The 12942-nt window shown below is 35.0% G+C and overlaps 1 protein-coding gene across 1 annotated transcript in view; it reads right to left on the reverse strand.

Moving 5' to 3' along the window:
- The window catches only part of arid2 (AT-rich interaction domain 2), a 77673-nt gene that overhangs the window by 25890 nt on the left and 38841 nt on the right, over positions 1 to 12942 (reverse strand). Inside the window, exons 4-11 of the mRNA XM_088644785.1 lie at positions 6444 to 6577; positions 4701 to 4919; positions 3974 to 4041; positions 3150 to 3219; positions 2775 to 3025; positions 2319 to 2415; positions 2008 to 2217; positions 952 to 1119 (exon numbers count right to left, since the gene is read on the reverse strand). Coding sequence (XP_088500911.1) covers positions 952 to 1119; positions 2008 to 2217; positions 2319 to 2415; positions 2775 to 3025; positions 3150 to 3219; positions 3974 to 4041; positions 4701 to 4919; positions 6444 to 6577 — 1217 coding nt within the window. The remainder of the gene's footprint in view (positions 1 to 951; positions 1120 to 2007; positions 2218 to 2318; positions 2416 to 2774; positions 3026 to 3149; positions 3220 to 3973; positions 4042 to 4700; positions 4920 to 6443; positions 6578 to 12942) is intronic.

The following is a 12942-nucleotide window of genomic DNA, read 5'->3' on the forward strand; positions in this document are numbered from 1 at the left end:
TGAGTGCTTATATAGGTTTTTCTATGTACTTATTAAGAATGCAGGAAAGAAATAATAAAGAAAACAACCTGCTTGGGGTTATAGGAAACAGTGTAGAGTTTGCATCTAGAGAAGTTATGTTCAGGTTTAACAATTCATTACCAAAACCTCATTTAGAATACTGTATTCAGTATTGATACCACAAAAGTAGTATTCTAGCCTTAGAAGAAGAGCAATGAGAATGATTCCTAGTCTCAAGAGATTGTTATACACAGTTTGCATGAACTAAATCACTTCAGTCTAGAACAAAGGAGATTAAGAATAGATTTGATCAAAGTACATAAAAACTTATGTTGCACATACAGGGTCAACCAAGGACACTTCTTCACGTTTAGTATTGACATAGGGTTACATTTAGAAGAGAGAGAATTCAGAGGGGTAGAGAGAAAGACACTACACAAGGAGATGTGTGTGTTTGGAACAAGTGTCTCATTCAGCTGGTTTTAGGATTACTTTGCTCAACAAAAAAGATGAGCCAGAAGGTCTTCTGTCATTTGCCACCTTTCTTATATACCAAAAAGTGCAATAAGTAAGGTTACTGGTAATGTCCATATTCTAGAATAGAGAGGGAATTAGTCACACATTTCAGAGATTAAATCAATATCAAATACAAACATAAATGCTGGAAAGTACTGCAATATTTGAGATATCTTTACTCTTGAGAGCTTTTGCCCAACACAAAACCAATGATTTTTAATTAAGTTAGGCATATTTTAAAATGTATATCTCCTTTGGCTTGTGGGAACATGCGAGAACTACTGTTTATGTGTAGTGTTAGATTCTCTTAACGTAGCACAAGTGGTTCAGGAATTTTCAAAAACACAAACACAGATGACAAAGATTAAGTTCAGCGAGAAGCAAAGGCCTTATTATTATCTTGTAACATTGTAGTAAATATCCTGCATCTCTTACCTGGTGTAGAAGCTCCATGTAGCTGTGCAGGGACGTGCTCTACCAACTGGGGTCTAATTTCAGACACCACTTGGCTGTTGGAGCTCTGGTGCTCAATAAGCTTCACTGCTGTGAGTGCATCAGGTCCAAAGGTCTGGATGTCCACCGATACCAAACGAACTAAAAGATCTGAGAAGTGAGTGAAAAGGAAATAATTTCATTGTGGAATTTCTATATTAGTATTGCCATTGGGCATTTAAAACAAACATGAAAAAAAAAACATTTAAGTGTCCAAGAAAACAGAACATAGTCTAATTACATAATTTCCTCCCTATTGTACTTATTTGAAGGAAAGTATGTCACCAACAGGAAACAAAATACATCTGTTTATAATTCCTTAAACTAAATCATAATATTCCATTACGCAGCTGCTTACATTTCAGGCACAATACTCGAGGTAAGAGTATAGAAATTACAACTTATTGATTCCAGCTACAGAGATGCATTTGTTTAGTGTTGGCACACAGGGGTATATCCAGCAGTCTTTCAAAAAAATGTATTTAATTATACTGTAACTGTGCCTCTCCATAAATATTCGGGTTGACACTTGTGTTAGCACATAAGGAGATAAATAATACTTAGATATTGTAAGACAAAAGACTCAAACTGAAAACAAAACGTATCCCATAAGAGATTTAGTTATAAATATTAAACTCACAAAAATAACAATTTAATTACAACATATTATATTTTGCCCTCAACTCTTGCCTGACACATTGAAGTATTTTTCAGATACTTCCGGAGAACAGTTATGGTCAGCCAAAGAACATTCACTTTCAATAAAACCCCTTCTGTTACTTTATCTTGGCATGACATCAATGGGAGTCAGATAAACAAAACTGTGTATTCCATAAAGTTTACAAGTGTAAGTAATAATGATTTGGACAGATTCCACATCAAAATTAGAATTTTATTACAGCTGTACCATTAAGAGGTACAAAAAATAACATTGAGGTAAAAGACCATTAAAGCTTATTTTCTACTCAACTGAAAAGATGGGGGTAAAACTGTACATACCTATACTCTTGTCCACAGAAGCTATCTTTGTGCAAGTTACATCTCCCAGTTCTGTAAGCATGTATAGCACCTCTAGTGTGGAGATTACAAGCAGCACATCAGGTAAAGTGAGATGACATATTATCTCCCTGTAGGATTCTTGATCCACATACTCACAAATGAGGACTGCATTATCATCAGCTTTACAAAGGTTCCCCAAGATTTCCATTGCTGAAAATACAACCAAACCAAGAAGGTCAGGGGCCAAATGCACTACACGTTTCAAGTAAAAACAAAATAAGAACTATTGTGTTTATATAAGAAATACTCACCCCTCATTTTTAAAAACCTGTCTCTTGACATTAAACATTTTGTAATAGTGTGAAACATAAGATGAGTAGCTCTAAAATCAACAGGATCCAACTGAAGCTGCAAAGTAAAAAATTATCATTACTAGTGATCACATTCATAAGAGAAACCAAGACGAAAGAAATACCTGCCATCAGTTCGCATCTCCTCTAAAACTATCTTGAAAATCTGTTACTTTTTACAGGCATAGAAAAAGACAGATTTTTTTTTTTAAAAACATTCCCAATAACAGTCACTATCTTTATACTATTGTCATCTGAGGCTAATTTTTGCTCAAAAAGAATATAAAGAGAGATTTTCTATTTCAAATACTAATGGGAAAGAAATTAATCTCTTAAAATTGGCGGACCCCTGGCAAATGTTAACTTTAAAACAAGAATCAGAATGACAATGTCCACACCGAAAAACAAGATCTTTACCTCTCCTGCTACATTGCCCAGAGTGTCCAGACCCAGCTGCCTTAGAGAAATAAAGTGACAGTGGGCACACAGTAATAGGAATCTGAGACAAGTCCGATTAGCTGCCAGAAGTTTAACGTTTCCTTCTTCAAATGAAAGATTTCTAAGGATAACTGCAATTTGGAGCACCCGCTGTCCTTCAATGTCGTTAATGCCGACATTCCGAGGAGGATGGAAAAGAGAATCCCAGCTGCCCTCCGTAGTCGTACCATCTTCAGTGAAAAAGAAAATGTACAAATTATGAATTCATCATTTACTCAGCTCTAGAAAAATTTTCTAGAAATTTGAATTCAGCTCAAGCTTTATTAAGAAACAATGGAAATTCAGTTCACCTACCTTGTGATTTGTTGCTCTTGTCTGTAATGAGGTCCCTTACTTCATTATCATCTACTATGTCCTTCCATAACTATCAGAAAAAAAAAGTTTTAAAATATTTCATTGTTACACAACTGCAGTGATGCATACTGTATTTTCAGTTATTTATAAAGATAAGACTATTTAAAATACAAAAAAGGGCAAAACTGTTGATGCTAAAGAGTTTTAGCATCAGGAGAATACTCTCCCTGAGAAACGTGTTATGAATGATTTGCTCATACAGTAGAGTACTGTAGTAATCTACACCCACAGAAACGTCTAATCTAAATGAGAAAAATTGTGCAGAGGAAGTTAATTATGGCATTGTGGTAAAGTACTGCACTTGCTCATGAAGTATGAAAGCAAGGTAGAGAAATGACTTGGTGTGAAAAATGTTGGTTACAACATATGGGATGCCAAAAAAACATGCAAAGGTTTTTTTCTTGAACTTTTGCTATCTATACTTCATCAAAGATGAAGTTCACAAACAACAAAACAACAAAAAAATCGAGGAAAAATGGTTCATGGGTAAGGCAAAGTAGTTTATTACAGAACTTCTTTCAAACTTCTTTACATAGTTAGAAATAGGAATTATTTTACTATCTGCTCAGAAATGCACTAAAATGCATTTGGGGTGTTCAAGGCTAAAGCAATTTTCTGGTTTATCAAAATCATGTCTATTAATAAATACTACCTGAGTAAATGGCTTTCAGAGACTTACAAAAAACAGTGCTAATAAATGGAAATAAATTAAGCATTATTATACACTGTCATTAAATGATAAGGGTGCATTTATGAAAGATTACCTTTACAAAATCTCGAGATGTTTTCTCTTTCCACTCGGTCCCAAATACAGCAGAAAAGCTTCCTAGTGCTGTTAACACAAGCACACAAACACGAAGAAAAGCTTAAAAAAAACTTTAGACATCAGAAAGAGCAATAATTTAGCTTTCAATTATTTTAAATGATAAAAGAGACATAAATGTACCAATTCTCAAAAATAAGCTTACATTTACCATGGGACAATTTGTCCAAATCTAGACCCTGCATCTAGCTTAGACTGTAATGTAATTTTACTGGAAACAGACTGGAAATATTTCAGTATAGTAAATTCAAAATTAAGAAGTAACATTAAAGTCCAATTACCTTCTGGCAATCAAAAAAAAAAAGAATGTGGTGTATGTAACAGTCTTTTTATTTTAAATGTTGTTTGGGGAATCACCATTTTTCAATCATTTGTTCAGAGTAATAATCACAGGTTCAAAACACTGAATTCAGAAATGGCTAGTCACATGACATTGAACTGCTATTAGTTATGTTACCTTTGAGCTACTTTTAGATAATCCTGGCCATCATCCCCAAATACAAAAGCATCAGGATGAAATATTGAGAGTGATGGGACATTTTACTTGTCATTATATCAATTTCAACAAAAAATGACCTTACAAAAAAAAAATCAAGACGGCAATACCAAACAAATACCAAAACAGTGGAAGACTGACTTGACTGTCAGAAACTACTGAAATGACTTACTGTCATCAAAGACTCCAGCATGTGCTAGTAGCAATGTGATGAGTTTAGGATCTTTCTCAAGCTGCATGACGTGCTTGCTTTCATTTGAAAGAAGAGTGCAAACATTAATGGCGAAATCAACTTCATTCGGGAGGCCCGATAAAAGAGAGAGCACCAGTTTGTTGTAGTCACAAGGCGTGACAAACTCCATGGAGAGCCCATAGCTTTGGCGAAGATAATCTGAAGGAGACAAATGCAAGATTTGTTTAATCAAATGTTGATTAAACAAGTTTGTCAAACCTCTAACAAGTGTACATTTAACCTTTCCTAGGTGTTTCACAGCAGACATTTATTGGGTGGTATATAACCAATAACTGAATAATCTACGGTCAATCACTCTAATTGTAGTGTTTTGGACTTCATGAATTATTCATGTATTTCCATTTCTTTCACCTTTCACCTTTAAGTTTTTACAAAAACAGAACTTGCAATAGGCTAGCTGTTAAGCCACAAAGGTCTGGAAATACATGGACTTAAAATTCTTCCCCCCGTTGATGATTTTTTGTTATATGGAAAACTAAAAATGTGTAGAATTTATCATCAAAACATTAAGCAATCAAACCCTCCCAAGTGTAGTTTATTAAATTAAGGGTATTACAGTAAACAAGATTCCTCAAAGACATTTTTATTTTCTTTATGTAGGATCAATAACAATTCTGCAATCTTATTAAAAAAACTAAATTATAGTTTTACAAAGTCCTGCAATAACCAACAAAATGCTTGGATATAAATCTACTATTAAGAGTGTTCAAATCTTCCAGCTTTCGCCGAGATCAGTATGTTTCCAGTTCTTTAGTGTGAGTCACTTTGAGCTCATTCAAAAGGGTTGACTTTACAGCAGCTGTGGCTTCTTTCATAGCCAGTAAGAATCTCCCTTGGATTCAGGTCAGGTCAGTATTCATGTTATTCTGACCTACATTTAAACAGTTTACTCTCTTATTTTTCCCCATTTCAGACAAGAGGGCAAATATATTTGTCCTAATGATTTTCACAGTCAACATTATTTTAAAATATAGAACTATACATATAGGGTGAATTAATGTTAAACTGCTGTTTAATCTAGCAGCAAATACTAAAGTGTGGACCTTCTAATAAAAGACATTCCTGATGCCAGGCAACACACTTGCCAGTGAGGGCTTGTTTACTATGTATTACCAGTACTGTAACAGGAAAGCCTCCCAATAGTATTCAAGACAGCACTCCTAAATATAAACATCTCAGTACGAGCACTCACTGCACGCCTGCCCTAAGGTGGCCTCAGGAGATATACGTAGTGAAATACTACCCATTAAGTGCAGGACAGAGCGAGCAACGTGTGAGGCTAAAGAACAATCGAATAATCCGAGCTGCCTTGTATAACATGGAAAGGGTTACTATAACAAATGCTCACAAAAAGATCAGTGTCTGGTAATAAGACTTAGTTACAAAAAGTACCACTTTGGCAGTATATATGTGCTATACAACAGTATAATCCAACCAGTATAAATTGCCCGAACCCCCTCCACACTGTACTCTCTTACCCATCAATCTACACTAAGATCAGGAGATAACCACTTGTTTAACAATATTATTTTAAGTTAAAAACATTCAGACAACAACTCAAAACTGTAGGAACAAAACAAACAGATTAATAAATGTAGAAAGAGAAGGTAAAAGTAAGGCAACAAGGGAGAAAACACCCAAGCCCTTGCTGAAATGGCTTACCTGATACAGTGTGTTGCTGGTAGTTGTAGGAGCAGGGTATTGCACCAATGGGAAGAGATGGTTTTGGATTGCCAGGCTGTACCTCCTCGTCATCTTCTCCAAAATGATGCACTTTTTCGTACTTTTCCAAATAGCTGTGACATAGAAAAAAAGATGTTGGAATTACACCTTGCCAATCGGAAAGAGGCCAGCAACTGTTACTAGGGCATTGGGTTTAAATCTGTTGCACTCCAAATAATATACCACTTGTCAAGCCCTTAAACAGAACCCAGCAAGCAGAATAAATATTAAACTCTGAAACACAACGTGAGAAAAAAAAACATTTGATCACCTAAAAAGGTTTCTACACCATTTTCAATTTCACATAATTTTTGCTTCTTCAAGCACAATACCTGGAATTTCTCTCTCTCTATATATGATTTTACCATATTAGAGTTAGGAACATGAGTACTGAGCTCATAGAACCCCTGAATATTACCCATTTTTAAAATGACTGTGTCCACAACCTGAATAGGAAAAGTGCTTTTTTCAGTATCCTAATTTAGACTTGTTAAAACTGACACCTTCCCAATTCCTAGAAATTGCAGGGAAATATACCGATCACTGACTGAACTGCAATCTAAATTACATTCACCACACACACAGAACAGATAAAAAACTGATACTCTGTCTCCTGAAATATGCAATGGAAAAGGAAAATTATGATTTGAGTGTTGAAACTCCCTTAGTGAGCTGATCAAATAGACATGCATCCTTTGTGTAACAAGGAAAATTTCCTTTTTTCGCCCCAGAGTATTTACAAAATAAAACAAATATTCATACTCAGTACTGTTCCTATTTAAAAGTGACCCAAAGGATTAATCTAGTGAGGAAAACTAAAACTTTGTGTTGTCTGTCACACTGTTAATGATTTGAAGCCTTCAAAACAAGCAAGGATTTAAATAATAAAGAACCTGCTCCTGGCATCAAAGACCTCGCTGTGCAGAGGAGGCTGGGAAGCCTGCTGAGAAAGCAAGGAGAGGGGGACCTGAAAAGAATGGTTTCAAAACTCTCTTCAGCAAAACCATATCTACCTGCTTTGTGACTTTCTTATTCCTTTAAAATCCAGTGATGTGCAAGCTACATCCACAATCATAGTGGTTTCCACTGAAAACCCTTTCCTGTTCTAAAAAAAAAGCTAATCTTGCCATATTAAAAGAACAACTACCATAAAAGAAGCACCAGGGTACAGATGTAATTTATTTATGAGCTCCAATACACTGGGCACAAAAATATGTTTGTCAATGGGACTGGTGAAGAAGAAGAAACATTCTCTCACAGCAAGCAGGTTATTTATCAAAACGGCAATGAATGCACCTCACTGCTACTTTTAAAAAGAGATTTTACGTTAAAAGGTTAAGTACTGAACAGTAAGAAAAAGCAAATCACACAGCTGCATACTTCTAATCAAGCACAGAAACTGGGACTACAAGAGAGAATTGGAAGTGTTTTCAGGAACAAACTCGAAAGCATCTTTTATGGGCCTTTGGTCCACTGCTATTGTGCCCGATTTCCTAGAATTCTTCAAAAATAATCTTGAGGCAGTGCCTGGAGCAATAAACGGCCACCTACTGAGGTAACATGGTAGACAAAGGTTAAAATGGGAAGTGGCCTCACTCATATACTGGTACTTAAACTATCTGGATTAACATCTCAAAGCTCAAAGTTGGTTAGTCAGATATAAAAAGATAAAAGTAGGAATGTAATGGCAATCATGAAAATGCTGCTAGTATGTGTTTTTCCCTTTGTTTTGCTTTGAAAGCAATCATACAAACTAACTTTTTTAGCAGTTACAATTGCAGGCATATGAATCATAATTACAAACAATGTTGGTCAGATCTTACCAGAGCTTTAGATTTAAAAAAATAATAATTTATGCAGCATAGGCCATGTGCATGTAAATTATAATATATGCAATTAAACTAAGCACAAAAAAGAAAATTAACTTTTGTCAACAATTCACAAAGCACCTCTAAAGGTTCTACAATAAAAGTGTATTCAAGTCAAAATATTAAAGAACGTGAGTGAATCATTTGATGATAATTTTAAGATGATGGGAAGTCGAAAAGAAAAAGAACTGCCATCCTTAAGGATAACAACCCATTTGCAGAAAAGACATACAATTTAGATTAGCCATCATAATAATAATAGACATCACAGACAGAATCACTAAATCTGGTCAAACACTGCAGTCAATCCAAAATAACAAGCACTTATGATACTGTCCATTTTATACAAAAGTGGAATAATGTTTGAGAGAATGGCATTGGTTTAGATTCAAAATGGAAGGCCTAATTCCTTATTTATTTTCATACTGGAATTAAGAGGCATTCATTGATTCAATGTGGAAACTGACTAATAGTAGAATAATCACCTGCAGAGTCACTGTGTATCCTGGATTAGATATGCACTTTCACTCAACGCATGTATAAATCAAACACAGCTAGAGCTCACGGCTTTCACTGAAAAGAGCTAATAGACTTTTTATCCTTGCATTATACAAACAAATTAGTCTTTTTTTCATCAGGAAAATAAATTCCATATATGGGTACATAGAAGTGCGAGTTAATTGTGACTTTACCGAATGAAAATGGACTCTCAGCAGGTGGTGACAATAGACAATTCCAGGAATCAAAGTGAAAAGAATACACCAAGATGATATAATTTGTATAGTGCATGGCACTATTTAATTATATTATGTTATATTGATGATAATAACATTCTCATGGTGCCATCCAGGTGCTAAAAATTAGTCAACACGAAGCGCAAAACCTCGTTAATGTAAGTATCAAGATCACAGAGGATATGAATAATGGCTCAAATTGCCCTTTACAATCACAGACATGACTGAATTCCTACTTTCACAGGCACCCAGATGCAGTGACACCGAACGCTGAACCCCTCAAGGTAAAACAGATAGTAGTCATAGCAATCAAAATCTTTTCAAACAATGTTGTTATTAAAGTGGAACTGCACAGGCAATTAGTCGAAACGGTGGTACTTCTGCCCAGAAAAGAAAAATTGTTCTTTAACAAATTTTAGCTGTTTGCTTCAAGCCTTTCCTTAAACAATTACTGTTACAGAGAAATATCAAATGAAGCTGTGATATGTCAAGCCTCTAGAATACTATGCAACTACTGCTGAGAACTATGTAAGCCTTTTAATATAGTTTTTGTTCTGTATCAATGAAATTTAGGAAGATATATAATGCAGAGCTACAGAAAGTATATAGACTTGAGCATAAACTGATTCAAAGAAATAAGGTTTTAAATGTATAGGCCTTTACATATGTTCATTATACTATATACCTTCATAAAATATATTTTTTTGAAACCTACACATTAAAATTACAATGGAATCTGAAGTAAAGGAATACTTGTGCATACAAGAAACTTTTACTAACAACCATGAAAGTATGTACAGTACTATTCCATTATGAGATCACAAAACACAAGGAGGCCATTAAGTGCATCATGCCCATTTGGTAGTTAATATTCTATCTGAGGTGCTCACCTATATGTTATTTAAAAGAAGCAAGGGCATAGACTCCAATGACATAGCTGGACAGCTGGTTCTATAGTCCTACAACTTTGAGGAAAAAAGTGCCTCCTGCTTTTGTTTCATGCATTTAAATATTATTTGTATGTAGCACCCTGATCTTTTATTCAGTTTTACCATAACATCCTTTGATTTAAATTCTATATTTTTATCTATACATCTTAAAATTTTGCTTACACACATTGTAGAGGAGATTTAAACGATCTGTCAACGTAAACACTTTAAAACATCAACAGCTTTTTCTAGTTCAGTGTTTGCCAGTTTGTATTCAGTTTGCTTTTGCTAGCTACCCTACACTTGTCTACATTAAATGCAATTTACCAGTTTGCCCAGTTCACTTTCTAAAACTTACATTTGCTGCTTCTACAATGATTGCTCACTCTGCTATTTTGGTATTGTCTACAAGCTACACTAACAACTATATCAAAATCTACACCACTGATATAAATGAAAAAGATCTAAAATCCCAATACAGATCCGTGTTGTAATCCTCTAATTGCATTTACCCATTGAAGGAATTCTCTCGCCTTATACAGGAGGCCATAAATTCGTACTTATTTATTTTATCTCCTAAAGCATTACACATTGATTCAATTAAAATATATATACATTTTTCTAATCACCTTATTATCTTTTTAATAATAACAACCTAAATGAATAGAGACTAATGTTTAAGTCCATCATATTTGTTACAGGGTGGTATGTTGATCATAATGTGGATGATGGTAAATAGAACAGATACATCAGTATTTCAAGTTGAACCTTTTACATGAGGAAGAATGAGAAATGATATTGGTTTGGTGGACACTTTCATCCAAAACAACCTAGAATGTTTTTTTTTATATATAATTTTGGTCCCAGTCTTTACATCTAGGCTGTGCTGGAGCAATCCAGGTAAACCACCTTGCTGAAGACTACAGTGACATCTGAACCCATGACATCCCAGTTAGGTGTCCAGAACCTTAATCACTACTCCCTACCAACCGTCCACAGCTCACAACTGCTTCCTTAACCTCAGGAAATCCTAACAATTTCATTATAACAGTATTGGGAACTTGGCAACAGGCCAAACAATATGTTTGCTGTATCACTGCTCCCAACAACTATGTAGTACCACAAATGATTCTATTAGCTATGACTATTTTTATGTAGGCTCTATTACAGTTAAAAAATGCTGCCTTTAATGCGTTATAAAGACTCTGCCACCACCCTCCCCATCATTGAGAAATTCTGCAATGCTTCAGGGTTTTTCACTGAACATGAAGCTTCACTTAGTGTTCTGTACACAGACAGGTTCATGAGCACTGTAATCGTTGCCATGGAGCTTTCTGTGCTTTCAGCAGCTACTGTGGTTCCCTGAATTGCCTGCTCCCTGTAGACTGAGCCTAACAGTCCCACAGCCATAACACATTCCAGAAAGGAGGGGCAAATAAGGGGTTAGCACACATCACAGGAAGCAAATTCTACAGTACAGCATGCAGACTTTGGCCAAAGGTCTGGGAAAAACACATATGCATGCATGTGTATTTGTATTCAGCAAATGGCATGGGAAGAAGATGTGGCCTCCAAACAATCTCATTTAAAAATGTAGCTCAGACATCCAATTTCTAACGAGACTGCAACTGAATTTCAATTAGCAAAAAAAAAGACTAAAAAAGACGATTGCAGAAAATCAAAATGTTCGTAACACCAGTCTTAAACAAAAGCACAAATAATAAACAATGTGCTCCTGATCCTGTAATGGTAACTGGAACATTTACAGCCCAATACCACTTTTTCTAAGGAAGAGAGCCTGGCCATCTGCCAAATTAAGTTTGTGCTGTGTAACTGGCTAAAAAGAGAGGAAGCAGTTTAAACGTTAAAGTTCCCAGGTGAACATCATCACAGTGTGATAAACTGCACACCGAAGTATTTTAATGGAATTTCCTCATGGTGGAATCTTTTCGTGCTCTTGGAAGGTATAAAACATAAAAGCAGGAAGAACCCCATGAGGAATCCTGCTTTCTTTCTTTCACAATGCTCTTTATTACTCGAGATATTGCAGTAGGGTCAAATATCATTAGGAATAAATGATAGCAAGAAGGTCTTCCATTTATATTGTGTTTAAGGTCATGTCATCTGTTAAGAACATGAAGTAAGAATGGATACAACCAAGAGACCACTTTGCCCATCTTGCCAATTTGGTAGTTAGTAACAGATTCAAAAACATAGTAGGGAAGCTTGTTCCATACTCTGTTTGGTTAAAGACGTGTTTTAAATGTACTTCCACAGTTTCCACTAGTGTCCTCTGGTTTGTGTTTCACTTTTCACTTTACAGAAGTCTGCTGAGTTGACTTTGTATATGCCTTAGAAGATTTTGACTTGTATGTGTCACTCTGTTCAAGACTAAAAAGGTTCAGTTTTTAGCCTGTCAATGTAGGACTCTTTGTTGAACCTCAGAATGTAACTGGCTGCTCTTTTTTGAACCAATTCCAGAAATGCAATATGTTGTTCACAATATTCTATATGCAGCCGCACTAGTGAGTTATAAAATGTTAACAAAACATCCCATATTTTTTTACTTTAAATTCTACCCTATATAACTATATGTTTTGTTTCCTTTTTTTAATTGCTTCCTCACACTGTCTAAAAAATGTAAATCATATTCAAATAAACACCTTGCTGCCCTTGTAAGATTTGATAAGGGAAAGGCATATACCAGGGATCAACAATCTAAGACACATGTGCCATTATTGTCATGCAAAGGGATTTTTAACTGCAAATAAAAGTCTAATAAACCACAAAGAAATTAAGTAAAAAAAAGATAAAAACTACGTTTTACCATTTTGTAATTCTGTACAACATGCTTCCAAATAAAAGCTCTTTGGTGTAGAAAAGAATTGATTCATTTGGTTTATTATTG

The sequence above is a fragment of the Lepisosteus platostomus genome, chromosome 9, assembly GCF_059453375.1.
Source record: "Lepisosteus platostomus isolate fLepPlt1 chromosome 9, fLepPlt1.hap1, whole genome shotgun sequence".
Taxonomy (NCBI): domain Eukaryota; kingdom Metazoa; phylum Chordata; class Actinopteri; order Semionotiformes; family Lepisosteidae; genus Lepisosteus; species Lepisosteus platostomus.